This window comes from Mustela lutreola, chromosome 6, assembly GCF_030435805.1.
Source record: "Mustela lutreola isolate mMusLut2 chromosome 6, mMusLut2.pri, whole genome shotgun sequence".
Lineage (NCBI taxonomy): Eukaryota > Metazoa > Chordata > Mammalia > Carnivora > Mustelidae > Mustela > Mustela lutreola.
Genome location: NC_081295.1, coordinates 120,406,204 through 120,432,735, shown reverse-complemented (window position 1 = coordinate 120,432,735; position 26,532 = coordinate 120,406,204). Strand labels below are relative to the sequence as shown.

The 26,532-nt window shown below is 46.9% G+C and overlaps 1 protein-coding gene across 4 annotated transcripts; it reads left to right on the top strand.

Annotated features, from left to right (window-relative positions):
- Positions 1-14,024: 14,024 nt before the first annotated feature.
- On the top strand, positions 14,025-26,034 carry BRD2 (bromodomain containing 2). Of its 4 annotated transcripts, none has more exons than XM_059178704.1 (13): positions 14,025-14,466; positions 17,070-18,386; positions 19,994-20,297; positions 20,904-21,041; positions 21,530-21,668; positions 21,755-21,969; positions 22,067-22,441; positions 22,945-23,073; positions 23,265-23,513; positions 23,645-23,910; positions 24,539-24,843; positions 25,054-25,176; positions 25,284-26,034. In XM_059178704.1, exons 2-13 carry the CDS (start codon positions 18,358-18,360, stop codon positions 25,421-25,423), a joined length of 2,412 nt encoding a protein of 803 aa, XP_059034687.1. In that variant the 5' UTR covers positions 14,025-14,466; positions 17,070-18,357; the 3' UTR covers positions 25,424-26,034. The 4 variants fall into 4 exon arrangements, with proteins under 4 accessions (XP_059034687.1, XP_059034689.1, XP_059034688.1 ...); XM_059178706.1 differs by lacking the exon at positions 14,025-14,466 and adding an exon at positions 15,734-15,884; XM_059178705.1 differs by lacking the exon at positions 14,025-14,466 and adding an exon at positions 16,336-16,462.
- The last annotated feature ends 498 nt before the right edge of the window (positions 26,035-26,532 follow it).

The window sequence follows — 26,532 nt, the reverse complement described above, 5'->3', positions numbered from 1 at the left end:
GCTGCTTCCAATAGTTGCCCTTATCATTTGGCTAAACCAATCACAGAAGCAGAGGGTTCAACATCATCAGTTGCTGGGGAAAGACACGGTGCGAGCAACCTCCTCAAGACTTGGCTCTTCACCGGGCAGGGAAGACCATGGAAGGACGTCTGCCTCCTGCTGGGAATCCCTCTTCAGTACCAAGCTGTAGGCTTCAGCCTGTAACCTAGGTAATGGCCTCTTCAGAGCAGCGCCACCTCCTGGCGGAACGCTGCAGTGGGCACGCTCCTCTTCCCACAGCAAACTTCCCAAGGCTCTTCAGACCCCGCCTCCTCCTCCCTGCGGCACCCTCCTGCTCTCTCTCTCTCAGAGGTATTCCTCAGGCATTAGCTCTAATTCATTCGCAGAAATACATGGAAACTTTAATAAGTGCTAGTATTGGGTCCAGGCCTAGAAATACAAAGATGAATAAAGGGTAATCCTGCCTTCAAAGACCTTAAAGTCTAGTGGGGTGGGGTGGGGGTGGGGTGGGGAAACAATGAGTAAATCATTACACAACAATGGAATGTATTCAAATAAGAATGTGCCAAGTGTTTTGAAAGTAGTAACTTAATGAAGGTGGAGGAATAGGTGGAGCATAGTGAAGGCTTCTAAGAATCTTGAAAGAAAAACAATGTGACCCCAGAACATGAAGGAAGAGAAAAGCATTCTGGGGTAAGGGGCAGGCAAATACCTGAAGGTCAGAGACACTCAGAGCTCCTTCTCTTGGAGACTTCTGTGTGGTTGCACATGAATGGTGTAGAGGCTACTGATTGTGTCCCTGTTTGGTAATGGTGGGTGGGGGAATGTCAAGATGAGCTAGAAATTTAAGCAAGAACCAGACCACATAGGCTGTGTTTTACCACAAAGAGGATTTGGCTTTTATAGATATTAAAACTAAGGAGTAACCCAATTATTTTAAATTTTAGAAAAATTGGTCTGACATTTCAAAGGATGTACTGGAGCTTGGAAAATTTTGAACTAAAACTGCTGGTCAGAGTCTATAGTATATGGCATCAAAACAAAAAGTCACACATACCCACACACCACTCTTTTTTAGCAATATTGCAATAATTTAGGTGAGAAATAATAAGAGCCTGAATTAAGTCATGAGCAGAGGAGATGGAACAGAATGTTGAGATAATTAGGAGGTTGACTCTAAAGGGCTTGGCTACTGATTAGCCCAGTGGAGGGTCAAGGCTAACATTAAGATTTCTAGATTGGGTGGCTGGATGGGCCGTCAGTAACAGACTATGCTAAAATAGAAAAAAATGCCATGGAAGCAGATTTGATGAAGAAGAGAATGGGTCAGTGTTGAAAATGTTGAATCAGGGGAGCCTGGGTGGCTCAGTGGATTAAGCCTCTGCCTTTGACTCAGGTCATGATCTCAGCGTCCTGGGATCAAGTCCTGCATCAGGCTCTCTGCTTGGCAGGAAGCCTGCTTCCTCCTCTCTCTCTCTGCCTGCCTCTGACTACTTGTGATCTCTCTCTGTCAAATAAATAAATAAAATCTTTTTAAAAAATGTTGAATCTGAGAGGCCAGTGGAAGAGCCACACAAGAGACGTGAGGTGTATGGGTATGGATCTTGGGTATAGGCTAAAAAAACTCCATTTGGGAGTCATCAGCATAGATGTTGAAGCAGAAGCGGTGGACAGATAGCAAGTAGACTGTGCAGACAGAGCAGAAAGTGACATGAGGACACAAATCTGCGTCGGTTCCAACCACAACCCTCTTACCAGTTAGCATCCAGGATCTAGTCGGGAACATAGAACCACTCTAGATCTTCCCGACTGAGGGAATTTCATACAGAAAATTGGTTACAATGGTGTTAAAAGGGCAAGAAGTGCAAAAGGAAAAAAACATGTGTCTGAAGACACAAATAGGAAAGAGGAATGCCTAGGAATCGGAAGCTCAATAGGAGGAGCTATTCTGACACAGAATCCCTGTCTACACCTGCTGCTGTCCTGAGACAGACACCATCATAGCTAGTTCTGGCTCTGCTGAAAAGTTTCCATCTTCTTCAAGGCTGGATCTTGGAGAAGCTGCTTTTTCTACCTAGGAGGCTGGAGCCCAGAATCCCCCATTCTCGCTGCTACCATATCTACCAGCCACTGCCACTCTTAGAAACTAAAGTAAGAAGCTTCTTGGTTTCTCTGCCTTTTCTCCTGCCAGTGCCTCCTACTGAGAGAACCTAACAGGAAGCCAACTGGCTGGGAAGCCAGGGGAATTACATACCTTACAGATGCCTAGACCAAGCAGTCCAGAACACAGTATAGGAGAGCAAGAGTGGTACTGACACCAGCAAATAGCCAGTACACGGACATGAACTAATTTGTAGGAATCTAATAACACCAGGACCATCCAGATAGTTATGAGAGCTAAGAGAAGAACAAGGAAGAAGTAGATTCAGAGAAGCAGAGGTGTTCCATGAAGAAGGACAAGGTCGGCATTATTAAATGTTATCCAGAAGTCAAAGAAGGACTAGACGTGTCCTTAGATTTGGTAATTTTGAAATGGTTGACAAATGTATTGAGAGCAGTTTCAGTGTTGTAGTGGGAGTTGACTCCAGATTGTGGTGGGCTAAGAAGCAAGTGGGAGGTGAGGAAGAAACTGTCATTGTATATGCTGGAAGTCTAATAGAGAAGAAAAAAGAGAGACAGAAGGGGTGGGGGAAGAGGCAGTAAGAAACATCTAATGTGGCAATTAAGTAATCTTAGAAATTAATCTATGTGGTTATGGTCCCTCAGTATTTCTCAGACTTTCAAAATCCATAGTCCCCTTTGAAAAATAAATAGCAGCAAATAATAGCCAACCCTAAAAACAACCCCATGACCTCCTGGATATTCTGAAACACTGATGTGTGAACACACATGCGAGTGTATGTGGTGGGGGCAGGCGGAGCGCCAAGGCTGGGGTGGGGTTTGGAAATCATTGTGCTACACTCCAAAAAACAACATTTTCCCAAAGTCCCACTCTTTGTGGACTCACCCATCAGCAGTTCCTGTCCTGGGAAGCTTCCCCTTGGGGCAAGGAGAAAGGAAGTTTATGACATCACCAGGACTATAGGGGGAGACATAGAGCACATAGCTACATTTAGTCTAAACCAGGGGTGGGCAAATAGTGACTGCTTCAGGCTTGTCTCTGTCTTGTGTACTCAGCTGCCACAGAAAAACCGCCAGAGGCCACATGTCAGTGAAAAGAGCATGGTTGTGCTGGTTTCCTCCCTGCATTTCCTCCCACTTCTTGGGCATCTCCTTCTCAGTCTCCTTCTTGGACCACTTCCTTTTATTTATTCTTTTTTCTTTTCTTTAAAGATTTCATTTATTGATTTGACACAGAGATCACAAGTAGGCAGAGGGGGGGGGGGGCGGGGAAGCAGGCTCCCCAATGAGCAGAGAGCCCAATGCGGGCTCGATCCCAGTTCCCTGGGATCATGACCTGAGCCAAAGGCAGAGGCTTTAACCCACTGAGCCACCCAGGCGCCCCTCATTTACTCTTTAAATGGTGATGTTCCCTGGAGTTGAGCTCTTAAACTTCTTTTTTACTTATGGACGCTGAAGTGTAAATTTCATATCATTTTCATGACAGCATTCTGCTTTTGCTTTTCTTCCAACCATTTAAAAATGTAACCATTTTTCTTAGTTTTCTGGTCACATAAAAGATGATGGGCTGGATTATGCTCCATACCAGTTTTCTGAACACCTTTCTCTGTGTGTGGTCAATATTGGGATGGGGGACTCAAAATAAACCAAAGAAGTGCTCCATTCCCCCCTTGGGGGTAGCAAAGGGTTAATGAACACATTGTGGCCCAGAAAGGACAGATTGTTTGAAAGGAGGCCTGAGGGGAAACAGGAGGAAGAAGACTGGGTGGTGGGAAGGCTAGGAACAGGCCTCAGACACTGCAACTATGCTGGGTGGGAGGAAAGAGACAAAAGGGTCCAAGTGATCCACAGATTAGAGTATGGACAAGATCAGGGTGATCAGATATATAACTACCTATCCTCAAGACTCTGGTGAGGTGTGGTTAACTCTTTTCTCTCCCAGTGTAAATAGTAACAAGTTAGGACTACCTCTTCTTCCTATCAGCACTCTTCAACAAGTTCTGTATCAGATACCAACTCACTGTCTATTTTGGTCATTAGATAGGAATGTCCCTGAAAATAATAGCACCTCTAAATCCAGTAAGCCATGGCTTTCTAACACAGCTCTCCCATCCCTGACTAGTACTGCCCCATTTATTTTTCCTAGAAGGCCAAATTTCCTGAAAAAGGTATGGGTTCCCATATTTCTAATTTTATACTTACCGTTTAACCCAAAACTCTCAACCATGAGAACGTTCGCCAATATTTTTGTGTAGTTAAATCAAATGGACTCTTTGCAACATTTGACACTGTTGGCCATGCCCTCCTTCCTAAAATGGCCTATTTTTTGGCATTCTGAATGGCACTCTCTCCTAGTTTTTCCTCCCACTTCTCTGGTGTCCTCTTCTATGTCTGCTATGTGGACTCCTTTCTTAAGAGTGGGTGTTCCCTGGAGTTTTGTCCTCAGGCTTTTCTCTTCTTACACTACATTTGTCCTGGATGGCAAGCCTTCAGCTGCCACGTATTTGCTGATGTCTTCCAAATTTACTCCTTGAGCTCAGATCCTGAACTCCATACCACCTAGACACCCAGCTGCCTTTAGGCCTCTCCTCTTGACCTCCACAGCAGTCCTCAAACCATATTCTCCACAATAGTGTCCATCAAGGGACGCCTGGGTGGCTCAGTTGGTTAAGCGGCTGCCTTCAGCTCAGGTCATGATCCCAGCGTCCTGGGATTCGAGTCCCTCATGGGGCTCCTTGCTCAGCAGGGAGCCTGCTTCTCCCTCTGCCTCTAGCCTGCCATTCTGTCTGCCTGTGCTTGCGCTCTGTCTGTCTGTCAATCTCTCTCTCTCTCTAACAAAAAAAAAAAAAGTGTCCCTCAAGAAATTTTTTCAAACGTAAATTTGATAGTAGCAGTGTTCTATTTTTAAATTTATTTCCTCACAGAGGTAATAAGATACCAAATACATTTACATAATACTTTTATTATGTAACCATTTATTTTATTGAATAAAGTTCTTGGAGATGTAGACAGTAGAAACCAATTCTGGGTAACTTAACTTTTTAAATGGCAATTTACTGGAAGGATACTGAGTTAGTTCGTGAAATCGAAGGAAGAGTGGAATAAGCTAGCCTCAGGAAGGGGAGCCTCACAGGCCTTAGCAGCAAGCGTTGAGCTGCTGTTAATTATGCCTCACCTTTAAAGACCTCCAGCCTTCATCTTTCAAGTTTCATTTTGCTGGGAGAGAAAATCTGACTGACTCAGCTTGTATTAGTGTGTATTTCTGGATCAAGTAGCTGTGGTCAAGCACAATATCACCGCTAATGTATCAGAATTATTTCCAGAGATGGGAAAATCATCATGAACCAACAGCTATCTTCAACATACGGCATCCTGGACAATTGCATGAGACCATCTGAGACATAAACATGAGGTTAAATCTGTGTATTAATGCTCAGACAGCATTTCCCAATTAACTGCTCGGGTAATATGTCTTCTACTTGATGACCTCTGGTCTGTCACAAGTCTTGCCACAAATTCAAAACATACTCATAATATGTTTCAATGTTGATTTATTAACAATAAATATATAAATATAAATAAATAATACATTCCACTAACTGATTCCCTTTGGATGTATGACTAAAAGAAGTTCTATTTTAAATTTTACTATGAAAATTTTCAAACAAGGACGTCTGAGTGGCTCAGTTGGTTAAGCATCCAAGTCTTGATTTCGGCTTAGGTCATGATCTCAGGGTCGTGGGATCGAGTCCTGTGTCAGGCTCTGAGCTCAGTGTAGAGTCTGCTTGTCCTACTCCTTCTGCTCTTCTGCCCATTGTCCCTCTATCTCTAAAATAAATAAATAAAAACTTTAAAAAATTTCAAACATACATAAAAGAGAAGAATCTAACAACTCCTCATGTACTCTTGTAAGTTTAAATACTTTTCAATCGTCTAAAATTCTTCCTTTTTTTTTTCATCTATTCTGTTCTACATCTTTTTTTTTCTTTTCTGGGTTATTTTAAACAAATTCTGTTATTATATTTCTAAGATAATACAATATTACCACCACAGTCAACAAAATTAAAAACAATTGTTTAATTTCATTTAAATCAACCTGTGTTCATTTTTCCCCAATTATCTCAAAAATGTCTAAATTTTAAATGAAAAACAGTGTCTTATGGTTTCCAAATTGCATGCATTTCAAAAGTACCAGTGAGTTTTCTTTTTTCTGCTCTTTTTTTCCTTTTTTTTAGATTTATTTATTTATTTGGCAGAGAGAGACAGCGAGAGAGGGAACACAGCTGGGGGAGTGGGAGAGGGGAGAAGCAGGCTTCCTGCTGAGCAGCAGGGAGCCCGATGCAGGGCTCCATCCCAGGACCCTGGGATCATGACCTAAGCAAAAGGCAGACGCTTAACAACTGAGCCACCCAAGCGTCCCAAGTTTTCTTTTTTTTAAGGATTTTATTGCTTCATTTGAGAAATGAGTGCGTGGAGGGGAGAGGCAGAGGCAGAGGGAGAAGCAGACTTCCAACTGAGCAGGGAGCCTGATGTAGGGCTTGATCCCAGGATCTGGAGATCATGACCTGAGCCAAGGCAGATGCTTAACCATCTGAGATACCCAGGTGCCTCTGTGAGTTTGCCATTTTACATTATGTCTCACAAACCCCTGTTGATGGCTCAACAATGAATTCTAATAAGAAAATAAGTTCAGCAATTACTATCTTGCATGCACCTCTGCCTCAAAATCTACAAAATTAAACTTATCACCCCCCCTTCCTAACAAGTTCCAACTCCTATATTCAAGACCTCAGTAAATAACTTGACTATCCAACCAGTCATCTGAGCTACAAATCTATGAGCCAACCTTGACAACTTCATCTTCCTCAAACCTTCTCACCCAATTTACCAAGTCCTATCAATTCTACCTCGTTAATATCTCTTGCATCTGTCCTTTCTTTTCTTCCCTTCCCATTGGCTCAAGACTTCATCGATTTATTTGCATTTCCCTGGATTACTACAACTTTCTTATTCTTTTTTTTTTTTTAAGATTTTATTTACTTATTTAAAAGAGAGAGAGTGATCGCTTCTCGGCCTTTTGGCTAAGATCAAGTGTAAAAGAGAGAGAGTGAGAAAGAGAGCATGAGCAGGGGAGAGCCAGAGGGAGAGGCAGACTCCACACTGAGCTGGGAGCCAGATGCAAGACTCAATCAGACTCCAGGATCATGACCTGAACTGAAGGCAGTCACTTAACCAACTGAGCCACCCAGGCACCCCTCTTATTATTATTTTTTTTATTTTTTAAGATTTTATTTATCAGAGAGAGAGAGCATGAGCGGGGTTAGGGGGGCAGGGGCAGATGGAGAAGCCGACTCTGGGATCATGACTTGAGCCAAAGGCAGATCCTTAACTGAATAACCCACCCAGGTGCCCCATACAACTTTCTCTTTCTTGATCTGTCTCCCTCCTTAGTGTCTAGTGCTGCCAAAGGAATTTTTTAAGTATGCACATTTGATCAATAATACTTTTGTATAAAGTCCTCCAATGATTGTAATCTGATTTCCTCAGTACGATCCTTAACGACCTGAATCCCATTTAACCTACTTCTAGATGTCTTTTGAGATGAAATCTCGTCTCCCTCAGGAAGCCTTGGGACTTGGAACAGAGATTAGTAGCTTCCTCCGTATGCTTCCACAGCACCCTGTGCCAGACATTACCATCATTTTTCTTGTACTATTTGATTTATATAAGTGCTTCATAGTCACCTCACCCTCACTGTGGGACCCTTAAGGAACCATGCCCTATTCTCTCTTTTTACATGTTTAGCATCCACCAAGAAGGCCCACCAACAAGTGACTACTCCCTGAATGAATGTGCTGTTACTGAAGATGTTGAAAGAGAGACTGAAGAGCCTTCAAGCATTAGATGACTGATAGATAATCACTTCTGACACAGATACTCCAACAGTAGGTCTTAGCAAGTATGCCTATGGGCTACTCTGCAAATACTTTCATTCCCACTGTCTTCCCTGTGTGACCCACCATTCTCCGCCTTCTTTCCATTCCATTCTAGGCCCTTCCCAAGTTCCTTGCCAACTGCCACTTTCTTCCTACTCTCTTCCACCTCCTATTTCAGAGAGCAAACCTAGTCATCCATCTCCCACCACCCTCATTCTCATTGTAATATATCTCTTCACAGCCATATTCATTCTTTCTTTTAACTACCTTATTAGGGCGTAGTATTTCTATCAACTACAAGGTTGGAATTTATTATTCCATCTATAAACAAGAAAACTGTGCCTCAAAGAGGTTCATTTGTTTGTTTATCTATCTAGCAAACTGACCACCCTCTATGTGCCTGGCAGGATGCTAGACACCAAACATATATCATCATCAAACTTATAATCTAGTGAAAAGAGAGACATTAGACAAGTATACAAACAAAACTATAAAAGCAAAATGTAAAAGGTACTATGAAGGAAAAGAACTGAGATCCATAAGATTAACTGGAGTGGGGACCCTAGTGATAGTGACGTGGGGTCTGAAGGGTGAGTAGGAGTTAGGCAGAGTGGGAAGAATGCTCCCTTGGAGGGAACAGCATGCATAAGCCACTAAGACAGCAAAAGACTGGCTCCTTCAAGGAAGTGAAAGATCGTGGGCTGTCTTCTTAGCATAGTTAGTCCTGAGACTGTGATTACCTTATTCCTTCTCATCTCACGTGAAGATGCATGCTAAGATTCCTAGCTGACCTACTTCCAGTCTCCCCAAAGCCAATCCATGGTGCACATTATCACCAAATAAATTTCCCTATAAAGGTAGTTCTCACTTCCCCTCTCAGAAAACTTAAATAGCTCCCTTCTTTCTACTGTATTCAGTCTGATTACCTGGCCTGGGTTTTCAGGTTCCCTACACTCTGTATTCTACCCCAGATTACAGAAATGTTCTCCATGATCAGTCATGACTCACAGTTACCAACCTGTGAGTTTTCCCCCTTTGTTCCCTTATACCTGTCTGCAGAATCCCACTTCCTCATTCAATCAGAACAACGTTCTTAACCTGTAGTCCATACACCACAAAATTCAGAGGTCCATGAACTTAGACAAAATTTTTAAAAGTCAATTTTATTTTCAATAACATCTAACTGAAATTTAATTTTAGGAAACATAGAAAATAAATCTTTGTAGTACCTGTAACATTGTCATCAGTAGTTCCTGTAACATTGTCATCAGTAGAAATTATCAATTAGTATTTTCGTATCACACATAGACATCTCAAAATATCTTAATAATTAATGCATTATTAGTCTTGCCAATAAATCATTTTGTTATCTAAGAACCACATGTATTATTTAATATGGAAGCACATATTACTAGGTCATAACACATTTCTCTAAACATTCTGATAATTGTGTATTTCATTTATGCGTTTAACAAATAGTATTGTTAGGCAAAGTCTTGAGGCTTGACCAGACCATCAAAGAAGTCCATGGCACAAACAAGTATAACAAACTCCTAATTAGTCAGTCATTTGTTCAACAAACATGAAGTCCTCACTGGGGCCCTCTCTTGTTCTGGCACCTTCATTATATTTTTGCTTTGCTTTTCCTTCTTGTTTGATGCTCTTTCAGTGGTTCCACTTCCTATTCTGTTCCCTCTGTAAGGATCTAACCCAAAGCTCAATCCTGCACTCCCAACTAAATTCTGTTTTATATTTCCTCCCTTAAAAATCTCACCCTCCTGCATCACTGATTCAAACATCAATTCAAAGATGACTCCCAAATATACCTCTCCTAGTCTTCTCTTCCCCCAAATTCAGTCCTAGATTTTAAAGCACCTGCTGTGTCTAGCAACCAGAAGAACAGACTGGGCATGGGCAGACTGCCTGGGTTCACATCCCAGTTTGGATCAGTTACTAAAAGTGTGACCACAAGTAAATTATTTAACATCTGTTGCTTCTGTTGCTTCATTTGAAAAATGGGGGTAATAATAATAGCATCTACTTTATAAGGTTATACAAGTTAAAAGAGTTAATATATGTAAAGCACCGGGGCACGTGGGTGACACAGCTAGTTAAGCTTTGGACTCTTGGTTTTGGTTCAGGTCATGATCTCAGGGTCATGAGATCAAGTCCCGCATCGGGCTCCACTCTTAGGCATCTGCTTGAAATTCCCTCTCTCTGCTCAACTACTCTAAATAAATAAATAAAATCTTAAAAAGAAAAAAAATACGTGTAAAGCACTTATAAGAGGGCCTAACACATTTCAAATACTCAATAAATGTGAGCTATCACTGGTCTCATCTCCTTTCAACCACTGACATTTGTATCTGGCGTTTATTAACAGATTCAGTGCTAGCTGTTGGGAATGTGTGAAGATAGGGTTCTTACCTAATGACATAAGATTGATCAAGTCAGTTCTCAAGTGGCTTCCCACCTGGCCCAAACGTAATGGCACAGGAAATCTTTTACAACACTCCCTCATATAAATTTATTTTCCAGTCTTCTCTCCTGCTTCACCTCTTATAGCTTATATTCTATTCTTTTTTTTTTTTTTTTTTAGCTTATATTCTATTCTGGCCAGATTGGACTGCATTGCTCTCTGAGAAGGTGCCCTGTGCTGTTCTGCTTCTGTCTTTCCTCACACCATTCAAATGTCTCAATTATGTACTTGACAGCAAAGATTATGACTTACAATGATTATCTTCCCAATACTATGAATGATGACTGATAAACATACACATTACAATTTCATCTAAGTCACATATTTAAGAATCAATTTCCTTCAACATTTGCTCACTCTGTGAGAACCTCACACTGTCCAGGTACTGTGCCAAGAACAATGGATTTTTTTTTTTTTTAAAGAATACAATATGACCCTGCTCTCAAGATCAAAGTCTAGTAAGGGTTAGAAACATGTAATCACATAAATGCCATTCACTATGAAAAGTGCAACCATAAGAGGAAGGGACACCAAGGAATGAGCAGTCAGATCAATTTGAGAGACAAGAGTAGGCTTTTCAGATGATGGATTTGGGGCTTAGATGCATTGGAGAAAAGCTTATTCCATGTAAGAGAACAGTATGTGTAAAATACAGAGGCGTAAACCAAAATGGTCTGTCTGGGGAACAGTTCATTATGGCAGGAGTATAGGGCCCAAGGGGGAAGTGGCTAGACACAAAACTGGTGAATCAGAGATGATTTTCTGTAAGCATAGGCATTTGGACTTGATCACACAGGCAATGAGGAATTTTAACCGAGGGCTTAAACAGTAGCATATGGTCAGAGCTGTATTTTCAAAAGCGCACTCTTGTCAATGTTGTGCCAGGGACAGAGAAGAAAATCGAAAGCAGTACTGTTCAATAGAACTTTCTGCAATAATGGAAATGTTCTATTAGTCCTGCTATCCAATATGATAGACACTAGCCACATGTGGCTAATGAGAACATGAAATGTGACTAGTTCAACTGAGGAACTGAGGAATTTAATATTAACTTAAATAGCAACATGTGGGGGCACCTGGGTGGCTCAGTGGGATAAAGCCTCTGCCTTCGGCTCAGGTCATGATCTCAGGGTCCTGGGATCAAGCCCCACATCGGGCTCTCTGCTCCACAGGGAGCCTGCTTCCTCCTCTCTTTCTCTGCCTGCCTCTGTCTACTGGTGATCTCTGTCTGTCAAATAAATAAATAAATAAAATCTTTTAAAAAAATAGCAACATGTGCCTAGTGGCCACTGTGTTGGACAATACAGCTCTAGAGATAGGGAAATCAGTTAGGAAGCTATTGATGTAGCTTGGATTGTAAGACTATGACAGAATGAGATTCAGTAAATACTTAAGAAGCAAAATGGTAAGTCTTGTGGATATAAAGCTGTGGGGGGGGGCAGGGAGTAAGAAATTGAGAATGGGCTCCCAGATTCCAGGCTTTGCTACTAAAGAGTTGCAATTAGTCAGGATAATACAGAAACAGATTCAGCGTGCAGAGATTGTATCAATTTTGAACTTGTTGAAGTGCCTAAGGGTTATCCAAGCAGTGACATTTAGTAGCAAGTTTAGCTCAGGAGAGTCTTCTGAACCCTCTACAAAGTTAACACATTTGAAAGGTTGGGAGCCATTGAGTGAAACTGGGTAGAGAAGATGAGCAGAACTAGAAGCAAACGGAGGCAAAATCCTGGCAAACCTCAATCAATCGGAAGAGGCTAAAGAGTTCAGGAGGGGCGCCTGGGTGGCTCAGTGGGTTAAAGCCTCTGCCTTCGGCTCAGGTCATGATCTCAGGGTCCTGGGATTGAGCCCCGCATTGGGCTCTCTGCTCGGCAGGGACCCTGCTTCTTCCCTCTCTCTCTGCCTACTTGTGATCTCTTTCTATCAAGTAAATAAATAAAATATTTAAAAAACAAAAAGAGTTCAGAAGGAGAGTTGAGAGGAGCAGTTGGACAAGAAAGAAAAGAAACAGGTGAGACTGGCCGCAGAAATCACCGGTGTAGAGAATTTCAGGAAGGAAGTGTAATCAAAGATCAAATGTTTCAGAGGTCAAGTAAGGTGAGAACTGAAAAGTGCACCCTGACTTTGCCAATTAGAAGGTCCTTGGCGACATCTGCCAGAACAGTTTCAATAATGAAAGAAGTGGGCTGAAGAGTGGGAAAGGAGCCGGAGCGGGCCCCACCCGGCAAGCCCTTGCACCTCCAGGTCCAGGCCCCAGAAAATTTCGATATTTTGAGGTCTTGACTGTGCAGGGTAGCTCAGAGATAAATAAAAAGTCTACAAGTTGACACAATATTAGTAAGGTTTTTTGTTTTGTTTTGTTTTTCCTTTTTTGAGGCTGGCAAGCCAGTGGAAGAAAACAGCTAAAAATGCCAATTGGAACGAAATGGAGGATACCTTTAGAGTAATAGATAAGGTTGACCAGGTCTAAAGAAAAGGAATTTCTTAAACCGAAGAGAGGACTTCCAGTACAATACTAAAGGATTACAGACAAGGCCCAGTTCATAGGAGGGAAATGGAAAATCGCCAGCTCCCCTGCAGGTTGGCTCTTCTGTTCTATCGGTGGGGAATGGACTAGAGTTAAGATCTGAATCCATACACTGAGGGTCAAGGGAGAGATTATTGACTATAAACAAGTAAAAGTTTTGCTTTAGGTAGCAAGAGAAACACCATATCCTTAGATTTTTATGGGGCTGATTCAACATCGAGAAAATAGCGGGCAAAGTCTTAGGAAAAAGTAGAGTTCAGTTTTAACTGAAAAAGTAGAGTTCAGTTTTAACTGAAAAGGTAGAGCAGGTCAGTAAAAAAGTGAAAGTTATCAGAAGGCCGGTTAAGTTTTGTGTAAGGTAAGAAGTCGAGGCTGGTAGGCCTCAGTGAAGCGACGAAGTCGAGGTAGGTTCAGAAGTAAGAGTCTGTAAAGCTACCTAAGACAAAAGATGCCCAACAAGATGGGCACATCCACAGTCAGCACCTCCTTTCCCGCCGGAGGCACCAAGGAGGTGGTAAACTCCCTTTCCCCCAGTGGAACTATACTACGGCTGGAGCGGGCCCCACCCGGCAAGCCCTTGCACCTCCAGGTCCGGGCCCCAGGCCCCACGCTCCTTCACTGACAACAATTTGGCGGGGCGCGTTTCCGCTGGACTCTGTCCAGGACGAACTAACCAGCACCTCACACCTAGGCAAAAGCAAGCAAATCAGCCCGCCCCGGGAGCCCCACACAGCGGGTGCTACTAAGGGAGGGGCTCAGCGAAGAGAAGAGAAGAGATCTGCGCGTCGCACCCGCTTCCGCCCCACCCACTGCGCGCGCTCCCAGGCCTGGCGAGGAGGCGACGGTGCCTGCGGACGCATGCGCTCTGCTGCTCTCCCCGTGGGCTCCTGCACTCCTTTCCCCTCCCCCCGGGCGACCGAACTCTTGCGCTTGCGCAGTGCACGTTCTCGGGCAGCGGCAGCCATGCTGAACCCGTACGGAGAGGCTAGTGGGGGGGACAGGGTCGACGACAGCGGGATAGGAAGCCAGGGAAACGGAGAAGCAGCGGCATTAGCGCGCCCTGGGTCTCTGGAGATAGGCCAGGGCCATGCGGCTTCCTTGGCCCCTTGCGCGACCCCCAGAAACCTTCGGAAAACTGGTCCTCGTGGAGGCGGGGGGGGAAGGAGGCGGCTGGCACGTGACCCAGGTCAGCCAATCTGGGTGTTGCTGACGTGGCGGCGCGGCCCCGACTATCTCCCCCCCCCAGCTCGCTCGGGAAGGGAGGGGCGGGGGTTACGCCCCCTCCCCCAACACAGCTTGTTTCCCGGGGGGGGGGGTGACACCCCGGATTACATCCTTTTCCCCCCTTCCCCCCGCACCAGGCCGAGGGGAACGTTGGCTCCCCCCTGGAAGATTCCAGGTTCCAGGTGAGAAGGGGCCCTTGCGGGGCGGGGATGTTGGTAGTCATTTAAATGCTTAACCAATGGTGGGGAGTCCGGAGGGAGAAATTCTTGGGGTTCAGAGAAAAACCTGAGGGTGGGAGGGTTTGTCCTTCAAACAGTTTACAGCCAATGGGAGCGTGGAGGGGGGGCGAGCGGGAGAGGGCCCCTCAGATGGGGGAGGGGAATGGCCAACCTCGTGCCTCCATACCAATTGGAGGGCAAAGGGGCGTGGGGGCGGTGTGTCCCCCCATTCCATTCGTCCCCTGGGGGTAGAGGAGTCCGGAGCCAGGTGAGGTTTCCTTTTGGCGGCCGGAGGGAGGGGTGACTTAGTGGGCTGGGGAGTGGGAGTGGTGTCTGTATTTCCTACTCTTGGATTTGAGTGGGCAACTCAGGTTGTGAACTGAGATTGTTCCCGGGCGCCCACTCCCTTTCTCCCTAGAGACTCTGGAAGGAGCATGTCTGTGCTTTTGTGTCAGGGGTAGGAAGCTCGCAGTCATCACATGGCATGCTGGAGGTTACGCTTCGAATCGCTTATCGAATTTGTGTGCATTCACGTGGACACGGCCTGTGGAGCCTTCTGTACAAAACTTCGTTGCCTCGGTGGGGTCTTAGCTCAGCATGTGTTACCCCAGGCTGGGGAAGGGCTTACAGGCTGAAATCTTGGGGTTTGTTTGGGAGCAGAAACCAAGCCCAAGGTGGGTGCTGGGAGGGCTGTAGAAAGCTTGGTCTGAGACTGGAGGGAGTTGAGGCTTAGGACCTGCAATGATTTCACAGCTCACAAGGTTTCGGGTTTCTCCAGGGTGGCGTCTTTTGCCTCCTTCATCCCTTCCCCCATTCCTGAACAGTTCTCTCCTTGTGTACTGCGGGGGAGGGAACGGAAAGGAGGGAAGAGTTACTTTTCCAAATTCCTGACTAGCTGTTAGCCTCCCCTGTGACTCATGTGGGGGAAGGGAGGTTTGAGAGGGAGTAGGGAGCAGTGATTTTCCGGAATGCAGGGAAGTAAGCCAGAGTAAGGTCTGGCTGCCCTTTCGCTTTCGAAGACCCAGCATTTCGCGACCTCCTACTAAATTTTTCTTCCAGGCCGGCCCCCTAATGGGCCTCTCCTAACTTGCAGGCCCCGGGCGGAGAACTGCAGGTTTAGGAGGCTGGGCCACTGGGGGGAGGGGATGGGGGAGGGGAGAAGGCCTCAGCAAAGTTGCTGTGTCACTGCCCTCCCTGCTGCTACTGCCCGCGCCAACCCGCATGTACTTTTGGGTCCGAAGCCTGATCCCTGCGTGGGGGAGGGCGGTAGTAATAGGGGAAGAGGCTTCCTTCCCGGTGTGCACTTCCCCCCGCAGGGTTGGCCCGACTCTGGTGGTCGAGAAGACGTGAGATTGGCGGCCATTTTAGACGCAGTAACTGAGGTTAGGGCTCAAGAGCTACTGTAAAAGGAGGGGGGTGATGTGGTTGGAGCGCAAGGACCTAGGCCCTCAGGAGCCTTTCGGGGGTGGGGGTGGGGGGCTCTTATGTTCGTTGGTTACATTATTTTCCTTTCTCAGATAATGCAGTCTTTTTTATCTTGGTATCCAGAGAAGGGGAGGTGGAGAGGGAGCTGCCAGCTAAAGAGTAGGTTGGGGATAATTCTTTCACTCTCCCATCAGGAGAGGAGGGGATGGCCGGGGTTGGGAGGTCGTGGTCCCAGAGATGGCTTGAGAGATTCCTGGCTTTGTATTCTGGGTCTTTACTCATACGTAGTCTAATCCTACTCAGGTAACAAGATTGTGGGGAGGACTAAGTGAGTAGGTTGGGGGAGGGGGGCGAGACTGAGCTCCCAAAATGGCTCCTGCCCCTCCTCGGAGGCGGACGGCCCGGGGGGAGGGGAGGAGGGGAGAGAAGGAGGGGGAGGGCTAGTCTGAGCTGCAGCCGCCGCCTCCTCCGCTCGCCCTCCTCCCTGGCGCTGACCGATGGACCAGCCGCTCCGTGGGGAGGACTCCGGACCCTGGTGGGGGGATGGGGAGCCCTGCTGCCCCCGAGGCGGAGGGACCCTAAGGGGGGGCGTTCGGGCCTGCTCTCGGGGTGGGGGAGGGCTGGGAGCTTGGGTAAAGCTCTGAGCTCGCCAGGAGGGGAGGGTTTCACCCTGATTTGCCCCTCGCAGGGCTTGGTTTTTTCCGCTCTGATCTGACACCGGAATGAAGTTTAGGGAGGAGATGGGTGTCATTTTATAGAGTATAGGGTATGTTTGGAGATTTTGCTTCCACTTAACTAGGATTGTCGGGATTTTGTCGACCAACCATATACTTAATGGGTAACAAGGTGTGAGCAGGGAGGAATTGCAGAGGTGCTTGGGTGAAAGTTTGGGGAACGTACTTTAGATTTGGTTGTCTTGTTGGTAAGCCTTTGGGAGCTCACTGATTGAGTTTTGCCTTTGTCTTCCGATTATTTGATCTGGGGAAAGACGGGGAAGATTTTAAGACTGCGGCAAGCCTGTATTTTTTATTGTGGGCTATGGGAACGTTAGATTCCCTCCATGGTTAGGTTCGGGAGCCCTTAGTTCTCTGCCAGAGTAGCAGGCCGCGGCTTCTAAGATGGCGTCTTCTTCCTCATTTCAGATTCTTCACTGCGGCGGCCTCTCTGCAGAGAACAACAACCCGCCTGGCGTCCTGCGGCCACACCCTGGCGGGCCCAGGCTGGCTACGCCCACGCGGCCCCCTCCAGTCCTGTCGGTGTGGCCAATGGAGGAGCTACGAATGGCACGACCTGCCCCAGCTTGGCAGTCGCCGGTCGCACCGGGCTTGGACGCTTGGGAAGACTTTGTTGGAAGGGGAGGCGGGGAGAGGGTGCTGCACCCATGCCAGCCTCTCTCTTTCCCTGGAGTTGCCGAAGCACAGCGCAGCCAATTGGCTCAGAGATGTGGCGGGTTGCCGGTTCCCTATGGGTCTATGCGGCACTCTTCTGCCTAGTGACTGACACCTTGGAAATGAAGCTTGTGACGTCATCGGTCCAGCCAACCAATAGAAAACGCTCCCGCGGAGAGGCGTTCCTCCCCTTTCGACTTTGCTTCTTCACGCGCGTGAGCGAGCGTGCGCGCGCGGAGGGGGTGGGGGAAATCTCTAGCACGGTGGCGCGCATGAGCGGCGAGGCTCCGCCTCCCTGCCTATATATAAAGGGCTGGCGCGGGGCTCGGCGGCGCCATTTCGCGCTGGAGTGGAGCAGCCTCTAGAACGAGCTGGAGGATTCTGCCTACTGATAGAGAGCTTTCGAGTCGTCGGGGACCGCCATTGCAATCCACGTCCATCCGTTTGGAAATGGCCTTCGTCTCGGCCTATGACCGGTCCCGGCGGACAGTACAGACCCCATAGAAGCCCCCGACGCTCCCCTTTTTCGGGCCCCGCCCAATCCTCGGAGTCTGTCCACCCCCTCTACTCCGCCCTCAAGAGGATTTCAAAGATGGAGGCGGCGGCTCCCTAAACCACTTTTCGTGTTCATCCGCCTCCATCCGAGATTGAAACGGGACCTCGTCCGCTGCGGGCAGTCCCAGCAGGAAGAGGGGATCCTTGCAGATCAACAGCGGGCAGTATTGACGACGGTGTCCGGGATTGGGGGCCGTCCTAGTGTTTGAGGAGTCCGTCCCCCTCGTTCGCCCGCCTCTGCTGAGGCCGCCGCCATTTTCTCGCTGTCCGCCTCCTGCGGAGCGCGCCAAGCTGCTGGGAGCTCGCGGAGAAGACTGCTTTCGTGCCGGCCGGGCGCGGGGGGTGGGGGTTGTCGCCTGGAGGGCCAAGGGCAACGGCCCTCCACCCCTCCCCTACTTCCCGGGTTATGCTGGACCGGGAGGTAAGGGGAACCGAGGCCACCCGGACTTCACGCGGCTGAGGGCAGCGCCGGTTCCCCGTGGTCAAGATGCTGCAAAACGTGACTCCCCACAGCAAGTATGTCCCCCTGATCCGCGTGTGGGAAGGAGACGTTGGTGGGGACTGTGACACGGGGATGTGGGGCGTCGGGTTCGGAGGGAGGACAGAACGGACTGGGGCGCGTTCCTCTTCCGCGGTGCGACTGTTGGCTGTCGGGGGCTCGCGGAGGGGGTTGGGTGACGGTTTTGGAACGGTGGTAGAGAGCCAGATACTGCGTATGGAGGGAAGACAGGTGGTCAATTTATGCGTTACTTTTCCCGCCGTGGTCTAGTCTTAATCTAGCCGGACAGAGCGGGTTGGCGGCGGAATGTAGAGGGGAAAGACGACATTGAGTGGGTAGCCGGTCCTGCGGGCGGTGGGTCTGGTGTCTAGCAACCGTTTGTCATAGGGCTTTTAGGGGCTTTCGTGGCCCCATCTAGCACCTTATAGGGTTGCCATGGTGATAGAGCCTCAGACTGGCTACTGAGATTCCCACAGCGGGGTAGAGGGATTACTTTGAGCCAGTGGGTTCGTGTGTTCAGACTAGGTCGTTAAATTCTTAGTGAATCAGTTTTGTGTTGGGGGTTTGCGTGCTTTTTGTTTGGAGGCATGTTTTTGCTCTCTTTTAAGAGTTTGACTCTGGGCAGGAGGGTGGAGCTAAGGATTTTTTGTCCAGCTGTACGGATGTAAACAGTGAGATCTCCGTGTAGTGTTTCTAGTCTTAGGACCTGGGAAGCACCTGGTTCTGAGGAGTACCGGAGAGAATATAAGTTTGAACCAGTCTTGGCCATTGATTTCAAGAGTCTGGTGCTGGAGTGGGAGCCGTTAATCTTATTTTTTCGGCGGGGTTAAGGGCGGTCTGTCACTGTTTATTGAAATTGCTGACCTTGACTGGGGACTGGGCTGGCTTAATTTTTGAGTCCCTGGGAGAAAGACGAATTCGAATGGTTTCTGGGGTCTGGCAGCTCGGTTATTCCAGGAGGTAAAGTCAGACAAATGCTCCCTTGTCTGAAAATTTTTTTAAGTTGGTAAGGTTTTCCGTTAGATTTCTGATTTATTCTCTGCTTTAAATTAAGCAGCAGAGCTTGTGGAGAGGTTGGTGGTGTGTTCTCTTGTGCCCAGATGGATTTTTAGGTGTCTTCATCAGCATTTTATGAAATTTGCTCCCTGTTTTGTTCCCTTCCTCTTTTCGTTGGCTTCCCTCAGGCTCAACCACCATGGCAACCACCTAGCCCCTAGTGAGGAAGAAGATTGGGGTTTGAGCTTCTCTGCTCCACCCATTTTAAGTCTCAAACTCTAAAGCTGTGGTTCTCAGATGTTTAAGTTATGCCTTATGAGAAACCCATCTTGGGATTTTTTTTTTTTTTTTAACTTTAAAGGAACTACAGATTATGCACTACCCATCAGAGTCCAGAATACAGATCTGGATAGGTTTAACTAAAAATAGGGAAACAAAGTGGGGAGTTGGGGGGCCAAGAACAAAAGGTCCACATATTGTTTGGATACTGGTTGTGGTTGAGATTGACTTCCATAAGCTTGGTTATCTCTTATTAAAATGGAAGTCTGGATTTATTGGATATGTAGTATAAGTGGTATTACTGATTGTCATGAAATTACCACATCTAATTATGTTTCCCATTTCACAGGCTCCCTGGGGAGGGGAATGCAGGGTTACTGGGGCTGGGCCCAGAGGCAGCAGCTCCAGGGAAGAGGATTCGAAAGCCCTCTCTGTTGTATGAGGGATTTGAGAGCCCCACAATGGCTTCAGTGCCGGCCTTACAACTGACCCCTGCCAACCCACCACCCCCGGAGGTGTCCAATCCCAAAAAGCCAGGACGGGTTACCAACCAGCTGCAATACCTGCACAAGGTGGTGATGAAGGCTCTGTGGAAACATCAGTTTGCATGGCCCTTCAGGCAGCCTGTGGATGCCGTCAAACTGGGCCTGCCGGTGAGTGGGGATATTGGAGTGGGGAGGTATTGGCAATGAAAAAGAATGTGTGTGAGTGGAGGTGGGCTGCTTAGTATAGGTGCTGCGGCCCCTAGGGACTTCCCATCTCTCCCCTGTAGGGCAGATAGCCACCAGATTTCTGGATTCTTGGTCCTTTGTGATTATTGATCCAATCGCTTGCTGTCTTGGCATCTCATTGTGCCCTCCATGTGTCCTTCCTTAACTTTTGTGCCCTGGCTCCATTTTACAGATTCCCACCCCAGGTTGGGAGAGGACCACGGTGGCCAAAATTCTTAGCTTCTTCCTCTCCCTCATGCCAGCCCATGGATAGCCAGCCCCAGAGGTAATGTCACAGGAGGGGAAACCTCGCAGAGTGGGTGGGAGGTGGGTGGTTAGAGAAAGGTACTAGGGGCTTCCCAGCGGGTGTTAAGCCCATTACTTTTTTTTTTGTCCTTAGTTTAATTGGGGCCGCAGTATAGGGGACTACATACTGTGATGCAGGGGGGGGGGGGTGTGTATGTGTGTGTGTTGCTGGGGTCAAGAGTTTAGAAAAACTGGCATTTATTTTTCAGTGGCTCTGATCTAGTTTTTGTTTTTGTTTTTTAGGATTATCACAAAATTATAAAACAGCCTATGGACATGGGTACTATTAAAAGGAGGCTTGAAAACAACTATTACTGGGCTGCCTCAGAGTGTATGCAGGATTTTAACACCATGTTCACCAATTGTTACATCTACAACAAGGTGAGTTTTTCTGTGTGTGCTCATTGAGAGAGACCATGTCTCTATTACTGCTTAGATACTGTGTGTTGGTGGGATGTTTGAAGGTATTCTCAAAGTGCATAGGATCCAGAAAATCTGAGTTCCAAAGGATACTGCTCACAGTGATGCAGCTTCAGAGATCTGGAGTTAAAGGTTATTTAAGTAGAACATTTTTAGTATTTGGGGATGGTGGCCCTATTTCTCAGCAGAAACCTCCAGAAAGCTGAGTAGAGCAGAACGTATTCTCCTTGACAGTCTCATTCCCTTACTTTTGAACTTTTTCTTTATTGCATTTTGAGGGACAGTTAGGGGAGAACATGGAAATAAGTGGCCCAGTGTAGGCAGTTGTCAGTACTTGACAAAGTTGTCTGAGGGGGTGTGGTGATAGTTGGAGCTAGGAATTTCTCTGAGAAAAATGGTTTGTCTGCTTTTAGCTGGCATTTGAATCTTCTTGTTTGCGTTTCCTGTAGCCCACTGATGATATTGTCCTAATGGCACAAACGTTGGAAAAGATCTTCCTACAGAAAGTGGCATCTATGCCACAAGAGGAGCAAGAACTTGTGGTGACCATCCCTAAGAACAGCCACAAGAAGGGGGCCAAATTGGCAGGTAGGAAGAGCAGCAATTGCCTTAATGGAGACAAGATGGGGAAGATAATAGAACTAATTTTTTTTTTTCCCCTCCCTTTCTTCTAGCACTCCAGGGTAGCATCACTAGTGCCCATCAGGTGCCTGCTGTTTCTTCTGTGTCTCACACAGCCCTGTATACTCCACCACCTGAGATACCTACCACTGTCCTCAACATTCCCCACCCGTCAGTCATCTCTTCTCCCCTTCTCAAGTCCTTACACTCTGCTGGACCCCCGCTCCTTGCTGTCTCTGCAGCTCCGCCAGCCCAGCCCCTTGCCAAGGTACAGATCTGTGGATTTCTTTTGGGCAGTGGGAAGGGCAAGGTCTTGGATGAATGAGGTGGACCCTAAAAGGCTTGCATCTTGTTTTTCTCTGCAGAAAAAAGGCGTTAAGCGGAAAGCAGATACTACCACACCTACTCCTACAGCCATCCTGGCTCCTGGTTCCCCAGCTAGCCCCCCTGGGAGTCTTGAGCCCAAGGCAGCACGTCTTCCCACTATGCGTAGAGAGAGTGGTCGCCCCATCAAGCCCCCACGCAAAGACTTACCTGACTCTCAGCAGCAACACCAGAGCTCCAAGAAAGGAAAGCTGTCAGAACAGTTAAAACATTGCAATGGCATTTTGAAAGAATTGCTCTCTAAGAAGCATGCTGCCTATGCCTGGCCTTTCTATAAACCAGTGGACGCTTCTGCTCTTGGTCTGCATGACTACCATGACATCATTAAGCACCCCATGGACCTCAGCACTGTCAAGGTACCCACTGCATGGGGCAGATGGGATGCTCAGGCAGTGATTGGAACTTTGGGTTCAATAAAACAATCAGTCACTTCTAATGGGCACATGGCAATCTTGATTCTTGGTATTTTTTATAAAATGGTAATGGGACAGAAGGTTAAGTGCTTGATAATTGAGTTGGTATTTCTTGGACTTTGTATGGTGAGTTTTGTCTTCAGAGCAATACTACTCATGTACGTTTAAGTCCTACTTACTGGGAGCATTGGGTTAGGGGAGTAAGGGGTTGGAAGGATAGAGGCCACCCACCCCTATCACTTAGAAATGGTTTTTTTTTCTAGACATAGATATATCTTCAACCCACCCAAATTCATTTGACTTCAAACTTGAACCCCAGGGCATAGATCTTTAAGGTCATCCCTACTGTGCTCTCAAGAGAGGGCTACTCTTGGCAATGTCTGGGGTTGGCAGGGAAAGGTGAGTCTCCCTGCCTGTGCAGCTTCTGATGCTGCCTCCTTCTGCAGCGGAAGATGGAGAATCGTGATTACCGGGATGCACAGGAGTTTGCTGCTGATGTGCGGCTTATGTTCTCCAACTGCTATAAGTACAATCCCCCAGACCACGATGTCGTGGCCATGGCACGAAAGCTACAGGTGAGTGTCACAGTTGGAATTTGAAGAACAAGTGGGTCTGGGGAGAGAGCTTGTCCTTTGCTATACTATCTTACTGTGAGGTTCTTCCCCAATGCACAGTTGTAAATAGGAGCTGTGTTGTACCACCAGGTGGCTGGGTGTAATTGGGGCACTGTTGACTAGCAAGGCTCTGATGGTATCTTTCTTACTAGGATGTATTTGAGTTCCGTTACGCCAAGATGCCAGATGAACCACTGGAACCAGGGCCTTTACCTGTGTCTACTGCCTTGCCACCTGGGTTGGCCAAATCCTCTTCAGAGTCCTCCAGCGAGGAAAGCAGCAGTGAGAGCTCTTCTGAGGAAGAGGAGGAGGATGAGGAGGAGGATGAGGAGGAAGAAGAGAGTGAAAGCTCGGACTCTGAGGAAGAAAGGGCTCATAGATTGGCTGAACTACAAGAGCAGGTATTTTATTATTTAGTTTATAAAGTCATATCTTGTCTTTGCCCTAATTTTTTTTTCCTCTTACTCCCATTTATTCTACTTCTATTCTACTTTTATTTTTCTCTTTATACTTCTGATTGTTTTGTCTCCAGCTCCGGGCAGTACATGAACAACTGGCTGCCCTGTCTCAAGGCCCAATATCCAAGCCAAAGCGGAAGAGAGAGAGAAAAGAGAAAAAGAAGAAACGGAAGGCAGAGAAGCATCGAGGCCGAGCTGGGCTTGATGAAGATGACAAGGGACCTCGGGCACCCCGCCCATCTCAACCCAAGAAGTCCAAGAAAGCAAGTGGTGGTGGGGGTGGCAGTGCTGCTACACTGGGCCCTCCCGGCTTTGGACCTTCTGGAGGAAGCGGCAGCAAGTAAGTTCTTAAGAGGTCAGGGAGCAGGGACAAAGGATGGTCACTACACTGTCCAGGGGGAGAGTGGTTTTTCTCACTTCATGCAGAGTGTTCTTTAAACCAGAGGTCAGCAAGTAAGTTTTTAATTGGCTAGGTAACACTGATTTTGAGAGCTGTGGAGCCACTCAAACTCACTCACCTTTGGTGGGGTGGTGTGAAAGCCGCTGTAGACCTTACTTATGGAAATGTGGTTAGGACTTTTCCAGTAAAACTTCACTTGTGCAGAAAGCAATGCAAGCCACATTTGTCCTCTAGTTTATCTAGTCTTTCTCTTTGCACTAACAAATTAACACACTTTGTCTTGTTTTCCATGCTGGGGAGGGTTAAGTGTTTTAGGGAGCAAAAAGATGGACTCATGCCAATATACCAGTGTCTAGTTTTCAAAGCCCCAAATAAGTGGTTAAGTGTTTAGCATGTGAGGTTTGTATTACTGAGGAGGGTTGGTAGTATCTTATTTCCCATTTGCCTTATGGGAAAACTGAAGCATTACTCTGGCGGGAAATTTTAGATTAGTGTATTAAACAGTGGAAATGTGTTGGAAGAGGTTAGTGATGCTTCCCTAAGCGACAAATTTTTTTTTTGCCTATAGACTGCCCAAAAAGGCCACGAAGACAGCCCCACCTGCCCTGCCTACAGGCTATGATTCAGAGGAGGAAGAGGAAAGCAGACCCATGAGTTACGATGAAAAGCGGCAGTTGAGTTTGGACATCAACAAATTACCTGGGGAGAAACTTGGTCGAGTTGTGCACATAATCCAGGCTAGAGAGCCTTCTTTACGTGACTCAAACCCAGAAGAGATAGAGATTGATTTTGAAACCCTCAAGCCATCCACACTTAGAGAGCTTGAGCGCTATGTTCTCTCCTGTCTACGAAAAAAACCTCGGAAGCCCTATAGTGAGTATGAAAGGACCTTTCCCACATTAATTCAGCAGTCCTCAAGTAGTTCTGAGGACAGTAGGGTATGTTTGAGGCACTCTTTATTGTCAGCCCCAGGGTAGGGGGGACATGCTTGTTCCAAGATCAAGAAAGGAACTTGGCAGCAGTAAGGTGCAATGAAGCTACATGCTTATGGCAGTCTTAGATCTGGAATGCTTGTTTTTCTAGCCATTAAGAAACCTGTGGGAAAGACAAAGGAGGAGCTGGCTTTGGAAAAGAAGCGGGAATTAGAAAAGCGGTTACAAGATGTTAGTGGGCAGCTCAATTCCACCAAAAAGCCCCCCAAGAAAGGTGAGTACGCTGTAAAATACTACAAATTCACTGCATCTCCCTTTTGACTTCCTTTGACAAATGGAGATGAGATTTCTGCAACTTTAACCTTTAACCTTGTCTTGCAGCAAGTGAGAAAACAGAGTCCTCGTCATCGGCACAGCAAGTAGCAGTGTCACGCCTCAGCGCTTCCAGCTCCAGCTCAGATTCCAGCTCCTCCTCTTCATCATCCTCTTCTTCAGACACCAGTGATTCAGACTCAGGCTAAGGGGCCAGGCCAGATGGGGCAGGAGGCTCCGCAGGACCGGACCCCTAGACCACCCTGCCCCGCCCCGCCCCTCCCCTCCTTGCTGTGACACTTCCTCATCTCATCCCCTCTCCCCCCTACTGTAGGAGAGCTGGCTCTGCAGGGGGGGGGGGTGCAGGGACATTTGCTGAAGGAGGGACTTAAATGGACAAAATAAGATTTAGTTCCCAGCCCCATTGAGAATGACCTCTTGGGCATAGAGCCCCCATTCAAAATGACTGACGTGGGGCAGGGGTACAGGGTGGGAGTGAGCAAAGGCCCTGATACGGGGTTACCTGAGGCCATAGCTGCCCTGTTCACTTGTAAAGGCCCTGTTTTGAGGTTGGTTGTTCTAATTTATTTTAAGCTAGGTAAGGCTGAGGTGTATGGGGCCATGGTACCCTCAGCCTCCATGGGGAGGGAAGAAGGGGGAGCTCTTTTTTTACGTTGACTTTTTTTTTTCTACTCTGTTTTCCCTTTTCCTTCTCCATTTGGGGCCCCTGGGGGTTTCAGTCATCACCCCATTTGGTCCCCTGGATTGTCTTTCTTTGTCTGTTGATTCTAACTTGTAAATAAAGAAAATATTATTCAAATTTTGAGTTCCCTTAATAGCGTTTGCTTTGTAGTATTTCAAAAGAAACATAATACAAAATTTTGAGGAAAATAATCCTGAAGTGAGAAAAGGAGAGCTATCTTGTAGTCGGATTGTCTTAGTTTTTAAAGCAGTAGGCTGTTGCTATGGTGATTAAAAAGTAAGTTAATCTGCTTTGTAAAATGAATCCTTCAAAATACCTTTAGGTTCATGGTTTGCTCTGTTTTGTTTTGTTTTTTTTTTTTTCCTGTTTAATTTTAGATTTATTGGGACAGAGGAAGAGGCCAAGCACAGAGCCTTGGGCTGGATCTCACAACCCTAGGTGACAACCTGAGCCAGCCAGGCACCCCTTCTCTGGTTTAGAAAAGTTGTTAAAACCTGTGGCTCATTGATAGTTGATCAAGTTTAGGACTCAGGACTTAAAAGGTGGCTGACCACAGGTATTTTTTTGTGTTCTGCGTCTGACTTTGAGAAGACCGGTGTGTTTCCTTTTTTGTAA